This window comes from Natator depressus, chromosome 2 (assembly GCF_965152275.1).
Source record: "Natator depressus isolate rNatDep1 chromosome 2, rNatDep2.hap1, whole genome shotgun sequence".
Taxonomy (NCBI): Eukaryota; Metazoa; Chordata; order Testudines; family Cheloniidae; genus Natator; species Natator depressus.
In genome coordinates, this window is record NC_134235.1 from 139,481,188 (window position 1) to 139,500,983 (window position 19,796).

Here is a 19,796-nt window from a genome sequence, read left to right on the forward strand (position 1 = left end):
TATGGTAATTCATGCCTCTGTTTCTTCTTGGCAGGGAACTAATTTTCATGTTCATAATTGTTTAACTGCAAATTCTATTCTTCACCTAAAAGCAGTAAAGAAATAATTTTTAAAAAGATGGAGGTTATACATGACAACATGACAACACTAAATTTAACTTTGTTTTTGTAATCTAACAGTAGCTAAATCCTTGGGGATTTGGCTGATGCATTCACTGAGCCTTCCACAGATTCAATCAGTGCAAATACTTTAATAATACAATTGCTTCATTGTTGAGAAAAATCCTTTGAATATTAAAACTCATTTTCAGTCCCTTTTTTTTTCTTCATTAGGTGCAGCAGAAACAGCTCATAGTGCTGTAGCTTTTTCCTCTTGTATTCTATTCTATTTTGAAAGCTTGCTTTCAGACAAAGGTGCTGCTTTTGTTCCTCATGAAATTCAGCCTTGCTCAGCTGGACACTGGTCTAATCCCCCTCCCCCACCAAACATGTTCCTAATAAAGTCTCATGGAGAGAACTACATGAATCAGCATCTCTGCGTGACAGAAGACATAATGATGAATGATGCTGTTGTTGAACATAGATGCCTGTCAGAACAAAGCCCAGGGAAGAGATCTCAGATATAGCCAGGACAAACCCAGTACAGGCACAATTGCAAACGCCTTTACTTATATTGATGAGCAGTCACCCAGGCAAGTAGTCCCATTGAATTTTATGGTGAGCAGTTACTTAAAGGAGTAGCCTCAATATGAGTAAGTAGTTCACAATTTAGCATTCTGCATTTCAAAAACAAATAGTGCCAACTTATAGTCAACCAACTACATAAAACCAGTGTATAGAAGGCAAGAAGGGTGTAATTTGGTGTCAGTTACAAGAGAACACTGCTGTGATCCGAATAAGGTGTAAGCAAGGGAGCATTACTGGAAGTCCTGCTTTGAGAACAAGCAGAGATCAAAGCCTTATGGTCATTTTAATGCAACTGTGTATCACAACTGCCCATTAATTTTTTCCAAGATATACTGGGTAACCTGATTGAATTTAACTTTATGTTTCATACTATGCAGTTTATTATGTAAACAAGTCATTGATTTATCTACTCAATGGGAAAAACTACTAATAAACAATGTAATCACAGGATAAAGAACTTCTGCCAATCACACGCCTGAAATATGAAATGTTATAATAATCTTCCAAATATCACTTAAATAGTGACTCTTATTCATCACTGTATTACTCCAGTTTTACGTCATTGCAGTTGGTGTTACTGTACTGAAATCGAAGGAGTTACAGCAGCAAAACAGAAGTAATATAATACTATCTCAGGCCCCATTATGGATCCAGTTCTCTCTCTCTGTGTTCACTCAGACCATTTCCTTGATTTTTTTTTTAACTTTTACTCTTCTGTTATGTTTATCTACGCTCAACCAACATCATCCTGGAAAGCCTGAGAGAGCATTAGTACAGAATTGCAGGGGAATTTTTTTTTTTAATCTTCTGTTAAAATATAGTTTATTGAACAGTCTTTGTCCTGTACATAGAGGAATTATGTTAATAGCATTGGAGTAAATTTATTGTAAATGAATTTTGTGATTATCAGCTACAACCCATTTGCAAATGATAAGCTTTAGTGTTTAATTGTCCACAAAAGCTGCTAGTTGCCTTGCACACTCCTCCACCATTATCTTTTAATTACGGACAGGTGAAAATCCATATGCCTGCTTCACTTATAAATGTACAATGCCTTAAAAGTTGTCTGACTTCATTTATTTATTTTATAGAATTAAGAAGTACAGAATGTGAACCTTTTAAATATGCATTGACAGCAGGAAAAAATCCCTATGAAATAAGGTATATTTCATTTTTATTAAGTAGAATTAATTCTAAGAGGATCATCATATATGCCACAAATTTTATAAGCACAATGTTATTTGCAATTTGACTTGAATTTATGAAGAATACATTTTAAGCAAAACAGAAAAGTAATAATTGTCTTGTAATTAGTCACGTGTAGCTCTGAATTAGCTCTTTGGTTTGAAAACTGCAAAAAGTAGCAACTGCAGAATCATGATTGGCACAATTTTGCTTTCTCTATGTAACTCATTTTCATTAGAGATTTTCATTCTTGATAAGTTAAATAGGGTGGTGGAAATGGAATTAAAGCATTTGATTCACTGTCATGGGCTCAAGAAAGTGACTTTCTCAATCTAAATGGGTAGGATCAGTACCACACTCATTAATTGCTAGCCTGAGTTCCAAAAAAGACCCTCATTGGCAGAGGCTGCCAAGATATTGCACTGAATCAGTTCATCTTAAGGGGTCCCTAGCATGGTGTGAACTGTAGATGAAGTGCACTACTTTGCCTTGCTCAAGATAGACTTTCTATAGCAAAATCCAAACAGAGAAGTAATGACTGGTATTTATAACCATTACTTTATACAATGAACTTCTATAATATCTTCAGACTGAAGTTCTTAAATTGTTTAAGAAATATTACTGAATTCAGAACACTGATGGGGGGGTCAGTATTAGTATTATCCTCATTTTACAGATGAGGAAATTGAGGTAGAGAAAAGTCCCCTGACTTCCTCAGGGTCACACAGGAAGTTTGTGGTTGAGCTGAAAATAGACCTCAGATTATTTTATGAACATAATTTATGCATCCATTGAACCTTCTATAGATTCATTTAGTGTTAATTAAAAACACTACTGCTTCATTGCTGAGAAAAACCTCTAGGCTAAAGGTTATGAGGGAATACTATTGCTGCCTCTTCCCCACCACAGAGGTTGTGTGTGCAGTTAGGTGGCTTCTGAACACACCTACCCAACTGGGCCTGGCATGCAAGTTAGACAGAGGAGCAACTACCTTCCTCAGATCAGAGAAAGGTGCCTCCCTGCAGCCCAGATGTTGGTACCTAATGCCGTGAGACGGATGGGGCTTAGGACACATTCCTCTTGTCAGCATCTCTCATTGTCTAGCTTAGGCAGCTCCTTGCTTAGAGTGCTGGCTTTTGTGGATCGAATTCTAAGGTGCCTGTGTCTCCCCACGCATTGCACGGAGAACACAGATGCCAAACTCAGGCTTTGTGGATCACAGTGTTGTTCCTGTGATTTTTTTTAGGCACCTAGAAGTTAGGAGCTGCAATGCGCAGTGTCACAATGCCTAAGTCCCCTTGTGGATCTGGGCTTCAGATCATATGAAACTGTTAGGGGTTTTGAAAAACAGTAAGAACAGGAATAACGCAAAGGGATATAAAGAGTTAGAAACATGGAGAGGAAACAAAATAAGATTCATCATGGAAAAATGCAACCTTAAAATGAAAACATCTGGGCAAACCCCAAATAAATATACTTGGAAGGAGAAATCTATGCAGGAATAATGCTGAAATATATGCAAGGCTAATAATGGACAGTAATTTACAAAGATTATAATTTGGTAATTCTACAAAAAAAGTGCAATTTGGAGTGTCTATGCAAAAAATCACATGACAAGAGTAAGAAAGTAGTACTTACTCCCTATACAGCTCCACTGCCATCACACCTGGAAAATTTCATTCAGTTCTTGGCAACTCATTACCAGAGAGATTGACAAATTGGAGTGAGTCCAAAGTGAGCAAAATGATGACAGGGTACAGAGATTTTATTATGAGGAAAGATTAAAAAAGCTAAATATGTATAGCTTGGCAAGGTGATTACTATTGTCTGCCACATCAGTTAATAAATATGTGAAGGCTGTTATAACACCGAGAAAAGAGAAGAATTGTTTAGGGTGGTCCATGACGACATAACTAGAAGTAATGGGAGAAAATGAAGAAAGAATAAATTTAGGCTTTCTTGTAGTGATAGGTATTCATCTGTAGAATAAAATCCTAAGGGAAGTGGTTATACCATCATTGCTTGGGACTTTTACCACTAGATTGGGCAAAACACTAACAAATATACAGTGAGAATCGATACTGCACTTGTAGACCAATAGACTGGGTGATCTAATGATCTGGATAGCCTTTTCAATCTCTAAATTCTATGATTCTCTCTCTTGATTCCTGATCCCAAGAATAATTCAAAGTCCTATCTTCCCCTCCAAAAAGAAGGAGCAGGCAAATATTAAATTTTAACCTTGTTGAAAATGCAGTGAAAATTATAAAAAACAATCCATAAACATAGACAAAGATAAACAAAAGGTCAGAATTTGCCCACAGATACACATACACATATAACTGCACATATACAAATGTGGGAAGCATTTGGTCCAAATATTATAAAGTAATTTGTCTTTTATGTTTTGCTTTATTTACTGTTTTTCTGTATTATTTTCTACTCTGTTGTATTTTTTACAATGTGTACTAAAAAGATTTAATCTAATATGTGAGTCAGAACCAAATATTGCACTCTAAAAAAGTAATGAGTTTTATGCTTTATATTTTCTACTTTCTAAAAGTGTTATGTAGCTGATATGCTATTACTTTTACAGTTTAAAATGTACCCTTACGAAGAAGAAAACGTCTTCTAAGTTTGCTTCATGGGGAAAAGATGAATCATACTTGTTTTTCATTATGTGTGGCATGGAGGTGAGAACATGAGATTATACCAACAGATACCTCCTGTCATAAATATAAAGGGAAGGGTAAACACCTTTAAATCCCTCCTGGCCAGAGGAAAAACCCTTCCACCTGTAAAGGGTTAAGAAGCTAAGATAACCTCGCTGGCACCTGACCAAAATGACCAATAAGGAGACAAAATACTTTCAAAGCTGAAGGGGGGTGTGTGAAACAAAAGGTTCTATCTGTCTGTGTGATGTTTTTTGCCATGATCAGAGCAGGAATGCAGGTCAGAACTACTGCAAGAGTTACAGAGTAGCAGCCGAGTTAGTCTGTATTCGCAAAAAGAAAAGGAGTACTTGTGGCACCTTAGAGACTAACAAATTTATTAGAGCATAAGCTTTCGTGAGCTACAGCTCACTTCATCGGATGCATTCAGTGGAGTTAGTAAACAATCTAGTTAGATATGCGTTAGATTCTGTTTTGTTTAAATGGCTGATAAAATAAGTTGTGCTGAATGGAATGTATATTCCTGTTTTTGTGTCTTTTTGTAACTTAAGGTTTTGCCTAGAGGGATTCTCTATGTTTTGAATCTGATTACCCTGTAAAACCATCCTGATTTTACAGAGGTGATACTTTTACTTTTTTCTTTAATTAAAATTCTTCTTTTAAGAACCTCATTGCTTTTCATTGTTCTTAAGATCCAAGAGTTTGGGTCTGTGTTCACCTATGCAAATTAGTGAGGATTTTTATCAAGCCTTCCCCAGGAAAGGCGGTGTAGTGCTTGGGGCGATATTTGGGGGGGGGGGGGGGGGACATTTCCAAGTGGGCACTTTCTCTGTTCTTTGTGTAACACTTTGGTGGTGGCAGCTTTTAACCTAAGCTGGTAAGAATAAGCTTAGGGGGTCTTTCATGCAGGTCCCCACATCTGTACCCTAGAGTTCAGAGTGGGGAAGGAACCTTGATGCCTCTGAAGACAGGTGCACAGTTTCCCATATTGAATATGGCTCCTGTGAGAAACTGTACATATTTCTTAACTTCAAGGGCAAATAAGGCATTAAAATGATTAAATATCCAAATTAAGCAACAGAAAAAGGGGTAAATAGAAGTCCTATCTATTACACAGTGGTAAGATCAGGCAATAATACTGTTAACCTAGTAAACTAGTAAAGAGTTTAACCCCTGCAATCAAACAAAAAGTTAATGTGCCAGATAATGTAATGTAAAGATTTATTGGAACTGCATAAGGCAAAATGTTGGTAATCTGTCTACTCTTACTTGGTTGGATGAACAATACTCTAGTAAACTCTGAAAGGTGCAGATTGTCCTTGGTCCTAAGGGGAGTATGCAAGAGGAAAGAAGTATCTAAAGGAAAGAAGGTCAGTTGCAGTCCCTGTATTTGATGGAATTTCACTAGAGACGTTCAAATGCAAATGTTCATGCTTTTTTAAATTTTAAAATAGAAATTTCATCAAATTTCACAGAAAAGTAATATTTAAGGGATGCAAAAACACCCGAAATGAAACGATGAAAATGTCTATAGATTAGAAGGTCAGAAAGGACCCTTGTGATCATTTAGTCTGACATAATATATCCACAGGCTATTGAAGTTACTTTAGTTATAATTACTTATACACAGTATTGGATACTTTTCCACACTCATTTCAATTTTATCCTTGTCCCCAGAATAGGTCTAATTTAAAAAAAAACACCAAAGGTGATAAGTATTAGAGCATCAGAATATTATGATATTTAAAAACAGAAGTTATATAACCTAGCTCTGAAGTAATCTGGAGGTCTCATTCATATCCGTTTCATTCCACTCTCCATGAATTAACACATGCATCCTGGCAAATGCTAAATTATTACCTACAGTTTAAGGATACTACCATTTTTTATTTATGATCCAATACGTAGCAATACAAATGAACTGGATACAAACTAGAAAATTTTAGTAATATTTACTTACTTTGGTAATACCAGAATCTGCACGACAAAAATGCAGAAGAATATGAGACAAGCACATGTCACATAATACTTGAATGCTGGCAATGTAGTTGTTCTGTACTACAAAATAAATTAGAAATTGTTAAAACTACAGTTCCCAAAATCGATAAAATTGCTGACTAGCCTAAGTTGCATTTTAAACAGGAAGATATACATAAAAACCCTTTTGCAAAACTTAATTTATTTTTTCTTCAGTGATTATCCTCCCCATTGTCATGCATAGCATCGAAGCTTTTGCTCTCTTTCCACACTTTAGAGAGTGCTTCTTCTATCAAACTGAAATGTCCATATATTGTATCTACCCAAAGAGCATGATTATAATTAAACATCCCAGAGGAGATAATTAAGTTAACTGTAGAAACTTTAAATTTTTTAATAATGTTCAATTTTTCATTCTCTTCAAATTCTCGTGCAACCCTAGCTAATGGCATAGGTGTTACAACATGTCCCACTTTGTCCAGGAGTGACCCATACCCTAAAGAAGGAACTAGCAATGACACCTATATTCAGGTTGCCTAACGCTTTCCATTAGAAAAGATTTTTGTGATCTTTTTCTGACAAGCTCTCACATGTTCATTGTTTGCAGTAGGTCTTTGAAATTTGGCACAGTTATAGTCTGTTAGTGTAAATACTGTGATGTCATTAAATTATATGCATGCAATTCCATCCTTGTTTTTATAAATTCCTAATTAGTTTATAAAGAAACATATTTAAAAATAAGAAATAAAATATTTATCACAGGAAATGCATTGTTTGCTAGGTAGAAATATAGATGTCTCAAATCTAAACCAATAAAGTATTCTAAAAATAAATGTTTTAACTATTATAATTGTTCAGGGTCTAGGAAATCTGGGAAAATATAATTAATGCAAAATAGATCAATGAGTAATTTCGTAAGTGCTCAAAATGCAAACCTTATAAATGATAAGTGAATGAGTTGTGCTTTTTAACTGCAAGTACACAGCTATGCCTTTACACTAAAGGCCACATTCTGCCCTGAAATACATGCACAGAACTCAAAATGCATGTCTATGGACAGAACATAGCCCAAAATGTGAATTTTAGGACTTTTTTCCCCCAGGCACTCTTGAATTCTGTGGCACATTAAAAACAATTACTATCAGATGGTTAAATGAACTTTAAGGCATATGTCTGCATATATTTGCAGTTGGTTCTGTTGTTGCAGCTGTTGAAGTGGTCTGTAGTATTTTAATAGAACCACTGAACACCTAAGGCCTTGAGCTGTTGTTATAAACTCACAAGAAAATTCTGACCCACTCGATAATTTGTTTTAATATTTTACACTTCTACAGGCTTGTAAGAAGATCAAGTAATTAGCTTCTTGAATTAAATAAATTGTTTCTCTCATTACTTTGGTTTTCTTTCAGATCAAGTAAGGCCCAATCTTTCTCATACTGATGTCAAAGACAAATCGCTCACTGACTTCAGTGGAAGCTAGGGTTGCCAACCTTCCAGGATTGGCCTGGAGTCTCCAGGAATTAAAAGATTAATCTTTAATTAAAGATTATGTCATGTGATTAAAGCTCAAGGAATACATCCACAAAAAATTGGCAACCCTAGTGGAAGCAAGAGTGAGCCCATAGACAATAAAAGAAAGCGGAGAAGGAAATTTAAAAAGTTGGATATGAAAATAATCATTATTTGTCACATGGCAGCGCTCAGCAGCCCATATAGTGATCTGGGCTTCAGTAAGCTCAGCAATGCGCAGATACTTAAAAAAAAGTCCCTACCCCAAAGAACTTGGACCCTGCAAACGCTTACACATGTGCTGAACATGAAGCACAGAGTATTCCCATTAACTGGTCTACTGAAGCGGTTATACACATCCATGAGTGTTTGTAGGATTGGGGCCTAGAATATCATTTCCTCTCCTCCACTCAAACTGACTTGCACTTTTCCTCCTTCTCTCTCCTGCTCTTCCTCTCCCCATTCCACACACAACTCATTCACTTTCATGTGCATGTGAAGAATGAGGGGGAAAAGAGAAATGACAGGAGAGAGAGGCAGAGAAAGGAGAAAGCAAAAGGGAGACGAGAGAAAATACAAGAAATAGAGTAATGTTGCTCATTCTCTCATCAGCAGGACTCATTACTTTCTCTCCTGAAGGAAAAGATTCATAGATTCCAAAGCCAAAAGGGACCACAGTGATTATTTAGAGAATCCACAACAACCCTTGGTAAATTGTTCCAATGGTTAATTACGCTCACTGTTAAAAATGTATGCCTTATTTCCAGTATGAATTTGTCTAACATCAGCTTCCAGCCATTAGATTGTGTTATACCTTTCTCTGCTAGATTGAAGAACCCACTATCAAATATTTGTTCTCCATGTAGGTACTTAAACATTGTAATCAAGTCTCCCTTTAACCTTCTCTTTGTTAAGCTAAATAGATTGAGGTCCTAGAGTCTACCACTATGAAGGAGGTTTTCCAATGCTTTAATCATTCTTGTGGTTCCTTCTTTGAACCCACTCCAATTTATCAATGTTCTTGAACTGTGGACACCAGAACTGGAAACAGTATTCCAGCAGCAGTTACATCAGCACTAAATACAGAGGTAATATAACCTCTATATTCCTACTCGAGATTCCCGTTTGTGCACATGAGGAGGAGCTTGAAGCGTGTTTCCCACCAGCAAAAGGAGTACAGCAGCAGGACTGGCTGTGGGATAGAGGAATGAATCCCTTCTCCCTAAGGTTCTAAAGATCAGAGGAAAGGAGAGCTCTGGAGGAGAAGCAGATGTGATGGCAAGGAAAAAGTGTTCTGTGGCCCCTTTCCTAGTTGTGCTGTGGGTGAGAAAGAGGTTGCTGTCTGCCTCCTACTTCAGGTCCCCTGCTACATGGGAGAACTCTACCCTGGAACACTTATCTATGTGCACTGGCAAGAGGGAGTCCAGCCACTTAAGCACGGCGCCTTCAGGGAACGTAGTTCAGAATCCTGAAGATCATGGAGCTGTAGCTCACGAAAGCTCATGCTCAAATAAACTGGTTAGTCTCTAAGGTGCCACAAGTACTCCTTTTCTTTTTTCTTTTTATGAAGAATTATGGTACTCTATATGGACAGGATGCTTCACACTGCTGTTCACTATCATTCTTTTACCTATACACATCAAGTTACAGCCTCCTATGTTGTAATTTAGCAAACATAAAAGAAAATAGACACATTTACAATAATATTTTTTAAATGTTGTAAAATTTTATAAAATGACTGTCAATTAAAAACAGAAAAAATGTGAAATTTGATAAAATGTACATTCTTTATATTGAAAATGCCCTCATTTACCCACGTAAGTCCCATATTTTCTATTCTGTTTGCAAATCAGGTTTTCACTTTTTTTTTTTATCATATTCTATTTTAACAATAACACTTAGGAAAGAGAAAATCAGATTCCCACCCCTATCCCTTCCCCAGCCTTACCATACCATACCATATGCAGCTCTTAGTGCTAATATTAGCCGGTAACACGAATACTCTGTGTGGTGTGCATCCTGGCAGATAAGATGCACTGAATTCTGAGGTCTCAATTCTCCCTTGTTAGCACCATTTGTAATTGAAAGTATATAGAGACATTCAGAAATAGTTTATTTATGTTTGGGGGACATTTACAGGCTGCATTATTTTTTCCCTATGCCAATATAAACGTAAAAGAAGCTGGTGATAAGTTTTAGCATTTTAAAAACAAAACATGTTAACTACCTAACAAATGTCTTTTGTGACTTGCATTATTTAAATTAAAATACAGAAATAATTGATTCTGAGGTGAAAACAACTTACTTCTTTTTCCAGAGTTTTATTATAAAAAAGTAGTGATATTCTTTGAATGTCTTCAGATTTAAGCCATTGCCTGAAAGAATAAAGAAATATACAAAACATTATAAAGGGCACCAAAACAGATTAGCCCTGTTTTTTCTATCATTGAAAAGCTGTAAAGTAAGAAAAACAAGGCGGATGACGTAATATCTTCTATTGGAGAAATTTCTGTTGGTGGGAGAGATATGCTTTTGAGCTACAGAGCTCTTATGCAGGGTCTAGTAGGTACTCAGAGTATCACAGTTAAAGGCTAAGTGGAACAGATTGTTTAGTGTAAATAGACGATACATATTGTAAGACAACATTCAAGGTAAAGTGGCCTCTGCAGTCATAGGACAAAAAATGGGGGTTAGGGGGTTACAGATTGTTGTAATAAGCCATAAATCCAGCGTCTTTATTAAGACTATGATTTTTAGTGTCTAGTACAGTTATGAATTTAAGTTCCCACACTCATCTTTTGAAGGTGTTGTGCAGGTTTCCTTTGAGGACATGGACTGAGGTTCAGATATGGAGTGATCATTTTATGAAAAGTGTTCTCCCACAGGTGATGTGTGTTTTTGTCTTTTATCATTTTTCTGTATGAGTTGATTGGAGAGCATAGTGATTGTCTGATTTCACCCACATAGTTATTGGGGTATTTGGTGCACTGGATGAGACACGTGTTAGGCATGTGTAGGATCTATGGATTTTGAAAGGTGTGTTGCTGGGGGTATTGATCATGGTAGCTGTGGAGATATGTCTGCAGGTTTTGCAACTGTTGTTCTGGCAGGATCAGGTGCCATTTTGAGTTGGGGGAGTTCTGGTCTGCGGCGACCTTCCTTCTGATGACGAGCTTGACGAGGTTGCGGGGGTTGTTTGAAAGTCAGAAAAGGGGATTCGGGAAAGATTTCTTTCAGGATGTGGTCTGCAGGGAGTATTGGCTGCAATTGTTTGGTGACACTCTGAGTACCTTTCCCAGACCTTAAGAAGAGCTCTGTGTAGCTTGAAAGCTCTTCTCTTTCACCCATAGGTGCTGGAACTACGGTTGCAGGGAGTGCTGCAGCACCACCTGACTTGAGGAAGTTTCCATTATATATAGGTTTTACAGTTTGGTTCAATGGTTCTCAGCACCCCTACTATACAAATTGTTCCAGCACCCTTGCTTTCACCTCCAGAAATTGCTTCAATAAAATACATTACCTCATCTACCTTATCTCTGAATCCTGGGACCAATGTGGCTACAAGAACACTGCAAATAACAATTTAAAGTAAGATGTCAATTTGTGTGTTTTGAGGAAAGTCAGTTATTGTGCTTCAGAATGGAGAAAGTAAATCATATTGACTGCAACAGATGATCGTGTAGTTCCACCCTTCCACTTGGTTTCTATATCTAACACACACACAAAACTGATATTTTAATGAATGGGCTGTACGTGGATGGTTCATGAAAACATTCAAGAGGGAGAGCTGCATTATAAAGCGTTTCATGTAAAAAGCTTTGCTGCTGGTTCTTCACTCTATCTTCGATAATAATGATCCATTCCACAGATGTTCATACCTGGGACACGGGGCAGAACTTGGGGTGATTCTATCCAACATAACGTACAGTGACTAGCATATCACAACACACAACCATGCCATTTAATGGATGCTTTACACCAGGGATCAGCAACCTTTGGCATGTGGCCCATCAGGGAAAGCCCCTGGCAGGCCAGGTCAGTTTGTTTACCTGCCGTGTCCACAGGTTCGGCCGATTGCAGCTCCCACTGGCCGTGGTTCACTGTCCCAGGCCAATGGGGGCTGCGGGAAAGGCGGCCAGCCCATCCATCGGTCTGTACCACTTCCCGCAGCCCCCATTGGTCGGGATGGCGAACTGCGGACAGTGGGAGCTGTGATCGGCAGAACCTGCAGATGTGGCAGGTAAACAAACTGGCCCGACCGGGCCGCATGCCAAAGGTTGCCGATCCTTGCTTTACACCATATGCAAAAGTGAAAAAAGTAATTAAAAAGGGAGTGGGATGGATCTGTGTTTGAGATACATTCGTCTAATGAATCTGAATCTCTTTCACATAGACCTTTTATTAATTATCAAAGCATCATTTGCTACTTACAGACCAAAATATGTAAAAATGAAAAAGTTGCAGTAAGATTGCACAATATGTTTTTGTAGCTATGTATAAAAGTAATGTATATTCTAGCTAATAGATTATTGAAGTAGCACCAGACGAGGTCTATTTCTGAAAGTCCACATTCAATTCAGTGGGAGATTTTATTTTTTTTAAATTAAACTGTAATTTAATTTTGACTCGTTCAAACTGGCTAGACCTAATGAGGACTAATCTGCTAATCTGTAAATAACATTTTTTTAAGAGAGCTCAGTTCTGAGCATGTGCTCAGCTTTGCAACACCTAACTTTAGGCACCCTGCCGCCCACTGGAATCCTCAGTGCTGAGTTAGGCACCCAGGATCTCTATATAAAGCACAAGGAGAGTTAGGTGCCTAAGAATAGGATTTGCAGAAGCCAGCATGCTGAGCAGGGAGCCACCTAAACTATCCAGTAGGGAATGCTGAGGAGATGGGTATGGCAAAACTATTATCTTATTCTTTGTCTTATTCTAATCCTATTAAGGATTTCACACATTAGCACTTTTACTGACTAACTTTTGAGTCTTTAGACAGAAACATTAATGTTACATAAACATAAATTGTTGTATTTTAATTAAATATGCTGTTTGTAATGTAACTTGGGAACCTTCACGATGAAAGGCAATATATGGGTATTACACATTATTTATTATATTATGAGAGCTGAGAGATTTAGGGTCAATCTACTTCCAGCTGAAAACAATCTATGGAAGATGGAAGAAAAATCTTATTAAAACACTTCAGTGGGCAAAATATTCTTTTTTCATTAGTGCCAGTCAGCTATTTGATTATAATGGGGCTACTCCTCTTTGTCTCTGATTAATGGGTGTTAATTGAGAATTTGCAGCATGAACAGTTTTCCTAACAGCACAGACCCATTATAGATTTAGAAGAACATTTTACTTACAAACGTTACCCGGAGTGCATTATCATCTTAAATGAAATTACAGGAAACAGCAAGGTGAAGGTAATTTTCATGGAAAGCAAAACAAAGCAACTTATTAACTAAGATGCATTTATCAAATTGTTCAATTACTACAGTTGGTAGAAGCATTTAGGAAAAGTGAATTCAGAGTAGTGTGAGCTGGCAATGCCTTCATCATGATCTTTAAATGTTGTTTCTCGCCGAAAAGTGACTCTGAAAAAACTGCACCTTCTTATTCAACCAATCTGTTCCTTCTGGGTATCCAGAGTCATACATATATCCAGGGGTGAAACTGGGCTGGTACAGCGCACCGGTAAGAAGCCGGTACCAGCCCATACCCAGCCAACGTTAAAGCGCTTTAACATTGCTGCCCCTTTTGCCTCCGTCTGACAAAGCAGGCAAAAGGGGCCGCCGCCCCAGGGCCAGCAATTTAAAAGGGCCCGGAGCTCCCGGCTGCTGCTACTATGGCAGTGGCTGGAGCCCCAGGCCCTTTTCAATCTCCGCCAGAGCCCCGGGCCGCACAGGCCAGGCAGCACGGATGGGCTGGCTGGGGAAGGCTGATCCCTAGCCCCGCCCATTCTGCCCGAGGCCCTGCCCCTTCTGGGGGCCCAGAGCTGGCCCCTGTACTGGTAAGAATGTAATGTTACTTTACCCCTACATATATCTGATGACATTAACAATAAAAATAAGTTTTTACTGCCACTCCTGTTAGTCCTACAGAGCCATTCCATCTAAGATGAAGTGAGTTGGAATCTCTTCCTTCACATGCATCAGCAACAGGCTTTTTTCCTTCTTTTTCTGGCCTACAGATTGCAAATGTTTCTTTTGGGCTGGGAGCTTGCTGCTGCAATACATGCGTTGGTCACCTTAGTCAAAATGCTCAGTGGTAGTTGGGCACCTAATTACCTTGGAGAATCTGGGCCTTTGCGATTACACTGATACTACCACAATGCCTGCTACATGACCATTCATCTTAAAATAATTCAGAGATTGAATCTGGTGTAGACGGTAGTAAAAGAACAGCTTTTGTGGTATCTGTGAAGCTGGCTGACAAGGTGCCAGCTCTTGCCAAGGCTTTAGGCCTCTGCTGAGTACTGACAAATTCATTGTTGGAAACCAGTCTGTTTCACCTGTGTGTTCGTATGGTTAAGGTAGGTATCAGACTGTGTTTAGTGTTTCTTTCTTGATAATTTCTTTATCACATGCTATACGATAATATTTAAGTTTTTGCTTTGTAGCTGTACAAACTGTTTGCTTGGAAACCGTGAACCTAGTCAGGAAGGATTGTCTCCTGCCCATCAAAAAGGGCTATCAAAACTAAACGGGCCACTGTGGAACATCACAATACAAAGATTTTGTTAATTGCCCCTTACATTCATGAAAAAGATATGTGAAAAATGGCTCATCCCATCAGCTTGAATTCTGGAAGAAGGAAATAAAAATAGCTGACAAGAATATTTTTAATCTCTCTTGCTGTTTGGCCTCTCACAGAGCTGGAGCTATGAAACAGAAGCAGAGATCCCCAGGGTCAACCTGGGTTAGCAGTAAAAGACATTCAAAGGTGACAGATTTCTACAATTCTGTCACCTTTGAAAACCATAGCTTATTTGTGTATATATGTTTGCCTTGTAATAACTCTCTAATTTCTTTTCTTAGTTAATAAATCCTTTGTTTACTATAGGATTGGCTACAAGTGTTGTTTTTGATGTGAGAATTAAGGTACAAATTGACCTAAGGTAAGTGACTCGTCCTTTAGGACTGGGAGTAACCTGAATACTTTGTGATCTTTGGTGTATAGCAACCACCTACACTAAGTCCAGCTTGCCTGGGTGACAAGATAGACTGGAATGCCCAAGGGGACTGTCTGTGACTCCAAGGTAAGACTGTTATAGTGCTTTAGGAGTTCATACTTGTTACTGGGTTGGTGAAATGTAATTATAGAACATGCAGCCAGCTTGGGGTCTCTGCCCTGCTCCTTGACAGTTTTCCCTGAGGTTGCCACTTATGATCGTGACACTCCTGACAGCATGACAGTGTCTATGATTAAGGCTGCGAGTTTGTCCATGACTTCTACAGTGGCTGGTGCACCTGCCTTGGGGGCTGCCTGAGCAGCTCGAGCAGCCCCTGGGCCAGTCACACCAGCCACTGCAGGGGCAATCTTGGGCCACCGCACCCCCGTCCCCCCGCTGCAGCAAGAGTTTTGGTGTAGGAGGGGGCACAGGGTTGGGCCATGGGATGAGGTGAGGCGGGCTCTGCATGGTGCTTACCTCGGGGAGCTCCCCAGAAGCGACAACATCCCCCTCACTCAGCTCCTAGGTGGAGGCATGGCCAAGAAGCTCTGTGCACTGCCTCTGCCTGCAGGCAGTGTCTCTGCAGCTCTCACAGGTGGTGGTTCCCGGCCAATGGGAGTTTCAGAGCTGGTGCTCATGGTGGAGGCAGAGTGCGGAGCCAGGTAGGAAGCCTGCTGGCCCTGCCAATCCCCTCCTGCCCCGAGCACCTGTGACACCCCTAGGCTGCCGCCCACAAGATTTAGGGCTATATAGTAGAAGTCATGGACAGGTCACGGGCCATGAATTTTTGTTTACAGGCCCGTGACCTGTCCATGACTTTTACTAAAAATATTCATGACTAAAAGGTAGCTTTATCTATGACAGGCAGATGAAACCCATTTACACCTCTGTAATCCCACACACAACAATGAGGTTTACACAGCAGTAACTGAGGCCCAATCTGGCCTGCAGAAACTGTATTTTAGGTGAAGCAGCTAACACTATCTATAGTGACAGTTGCCTGATACTTCCCATTATAAGACCCCATTCGCTATAGTTTATAACTTTGCCAAATTAGGGATTAGGGAAAAATAAATTGTATTGCCTTTGTTAACAAATTTATTGCAAGATTTATTTTTTTTTTTAAGATTTTTGGAACTGGGACTTGAAATTTGGCACTGGTGTCAAGAATGTGCCTTTTGCTGCTCTGGTGGAAAATATGCTTACATTTGGCCAAGTTGAAATCTTATTTCACATATGCTCAGTTCACATATGACCTGTTAAAGTTTGGCAGTTAAATTTTCTGAATATTCTGTCCATGCCCTCACAATTCCTGCATGCCGACCAGGCTGTGCATATGCCATGCCTGCAGAGCAGAGTCACTGAGCATGCTTCTTTCAAGGGTTGAACAGGATTTTCCCCACAATTGCTTTGCTGAGCTGCTTTTGTGTCAGATGTGACAGATATTGCAACCACTTGCAGTATTTGGGGACCATATTGTATTTTATGTTTAAAGTATGAAAACCTCAAAAAGTCATTATATTAAGATGGGCCAGGCAGTATGAGCTGTAGAAATACACATAGCTCTTTGTATCAATACAGGTGATGTGTATTTGTGTGTTTCTTGCTCACTGTGTGTGTGGGGAGGTTGTGCAGAATCTGGAATTACTAGGGAGTGATTTCTGCAAAATGCCAAGGGTGGCTATATAGATTTCCAGCCTTTGAATCTGACCTCCTGCGAATAAGGGGAGGGACTGGTTGTATCTGTTTTCAGTAGGCTGGGGGACAAAGCAGGACTTTTGGTATAAAAGGCTGAGTTCAAACAGATTCAGAGTTTTCCTTTTGATTCAGCAAATGGATAGGACCTTCTGTCCAAGAAAACGCTCCAACTCTTGCTCAGCAGCTGGAGCGGATGTTTGCCTATCAGACTCCCCATGTGGAAGATGGGTTATTTCTGGTACGTTTGTTACCAATAAGTAGAAACTTTTATTATCTTTCTATTATTTTCTCTGTTATGCCTCTGCCCCCAGAATGCTGTTTGTTTTGGAAAAGCTGTGTGATAACCTGTAACTACTGGCACATACTGGTCATTGTCGTCACAGAGAAAGCACAGCCCAGGTGCTGGCCTTTAGGATGACTGGTTTGCTGGAGATTTCATAATGTATGGCAAGGGGCTGTACCGCTTTAAAAAACGCGATCAGGAGGGAGACACACCTGGGTCGCTGGCCCATGAGAAGTGACAACTGGGAACCTGAAAGCTCAAGAGGGTGCCCTTGCAGGACCAGAGAGAGGGAATACAGGGGTTCAGCTACCCAGAAACTGTGACCAGGCACCAAAACTGACAGCATGGAAACTGTCTCTCCTGTGTTCTCAGTTTTCCTCACGGGGAGGGAGGAAGTGGGGGCTGCAGGAGACAGAGTATTTGGGGGACAGTAGCGAGACAGTGGGGGAGCAGTGTGACACAAGAGAAAGGGAAGGTGGGAGCAGGTAAGGAGGGGAACAAGAGTGTGATGTTTAGATGCTGCTTGTAATTATTAGAACTGGGAGCACTGGCTGTTGGGAGTCTGAAAGGACAGGAAACAGGAAGGAGGGGGGGAAGGTGAGGAGGTGGAGTGAGAGCTACCGAGGGTACAGCAGCAGCTTGGTACAGAGGTTTCCACTTTAAAAATAAAGTCCTGTTGAAGTTTGTTAGTACCTTGCCTGGTTGCTACAACATTTTGGCGATGAGGATGGATCTTCTGCCTCTGAACCCACCTGCACCCTTTCTGCAAAGCCCAGGTGGGCCTCCAATTGTTTTTACTGCCTGTATCCATATGCTTGGGACTTATCTGCTTGCAATCACTGCTACAGAGATTTCTGAAGTAAGAAAGCGTGCTCTGCTAATCCACTGCCTTGGAGCAGAAGGGCAGCGTATATTTTACACTTTCCCCTTGCAGATGATAAATATGAGACTGCACTCACTGCATTAAAGAACTTTTTTGTACCAAAAGTGGATGTAGTAGCTAATCGCTACAGATTTCACCAGCGTTAGAGAAACCAGGGGAGACTATAATGCAGTATATTGCTTCCCTGAGGAGTCCGATTGTAAGTTGTGACTTTGGGAATATGGCAGATGAGATGACTAGAGACCAGCTCATTGAGAAAACAACCATGCTTCGCATAAGAGAAAGCTTACTTCTAAAACCACAACTTACGCTAGAAAAAGCAATAACCATTGCTATTCAGATTGAGTCAGCTACAGCTGAAGCCAAAATAATGAGCATGGATACAGGAGGCACAGTCTAGGCTGTGACTCCTTTGCAGAAAAGTTCACTATCGCTGCAGACAAATGATTACAAGAGGAAAACTAATGGAAAACCACCAAATCAGCAAATTCAAAATACAGTAAAAGCATGCTTTCACTGTGGATCCCCACAACACAGGATGTCCAGCAAAAGTAGCTCAGTGGAATCATTGCAAAAAGATTGGGCATTTTGCTAAAGTATGTCGCAGCAGCCAGTTCAATCAACAGTTACAATACCAGATGTTACTGTGCTGAGCGTGGACAAAATCAGTCCTGCACATATTCCAGAACAAATAAAGTGCACTGTAAACATTTCCGCCATACCCTCAGGCAAATCACACTCTATTCAGCTAATGTTGGACACTGACACAGCAGTATCTATACTACCTGATTCCATCTATTTGCATTACTTTAAAGATGTGCCACTTTACTTGGTGTGCTATTTGAAAAACCATATTCCAGTACATGGCTGCCTGCCAGCAATAGTTACTTTTGGTGATTGCTGTGTAACTGCAGAGTTCTATATTGCCCACAAAGGCACTCCTATCCTTGGCAGAGATTTATTGGCTGCTTTAAATCTCAGGGTAGTTAATGGACGAATTGATCTTCCTCAGCAAAGCACTCTTGCAATACACACACCACTTTCAGCTGGGACCCAACACCAGGTTGAGGAGAAACTCGGCTGTGCTTATGGGTTTCTGCATAAAGTTAAAATGCAGAATAATGTGATACCTGTACGACAGAAGTTACGTCGCTTACCATTTTCAGTTAGGGAAGCTGCTTCAGAGGAACTTGTTCAAAAGGACATTATTGAAGAGATTGACTCCTCGGAATGGGTTTCACCTATAGCAATGACACAGAAGAAGGATGGAGGCATTCGCCTTTGTGTGGACTTGAGGGAGCCAAATAAAGCTATTATGATTGACAGACATCCTCTTCCTCACAGAGAAGAAGTATTTGCAGAACTCCGTGGAGCAAAGATGTTTTCTACTCTTGATTTGCAGAGCACATACTACCAGGTTATGTTGCATGAAGATAGCAGAGACCTCACAGCATTTATTACACATGAGGGACTATTTTGTTTTAAACATGTTCCATACGGTCTTGCATCCGCCCCAAGTGCCTTCCAAAAAATGATGTCATTGATTCTGAAGAATCAACATGGAGTTCAGTGCTATCTGGATGATATTATCGTGTTTGGAAATACTTCTGAGGAGCACGACAATAACCTGCAGTCTGTGCTAAACTGCATCAGCAAAGCAGGCCTCAAGCTCAATAGATCCAAATGCAAGTTTAGACAAATTGAACTCTCCTTTCTGGGGCAA

The 19,796-nt window shown here is 39.7% G+C and overlaps 1 protein-coding gene across 2 annotated transcripts in view; it reads right to left on the reverse strand.

The window, feature by feature from the left end:
* ADCY2 (adenylate cyclase 2) overlaps positions 1-19,796 on the reverse strand; it is a 442,623-nt gene that overhangs the window by 83,018 nt on the left and 339,809 nt on the right. For both annotated transcript variants that reach the window (XM_074945057.1, XM_074945058.1), the window contains exons 13-14: positions 10,335-10,404; positions 6,504-6,601 (exon numbers count right to left, since the gene is read on the reverse strand). In XM_074945057.1, the coding sequence (XP_074801158.1) occupies positions 6,504-6,601; positions 10,335-10,404 (168 nt within the window). The remainder of the gene's footprint in view (positions 1-6,503; positions 6,602-10,334; positions 10,405-19,796) is intronic.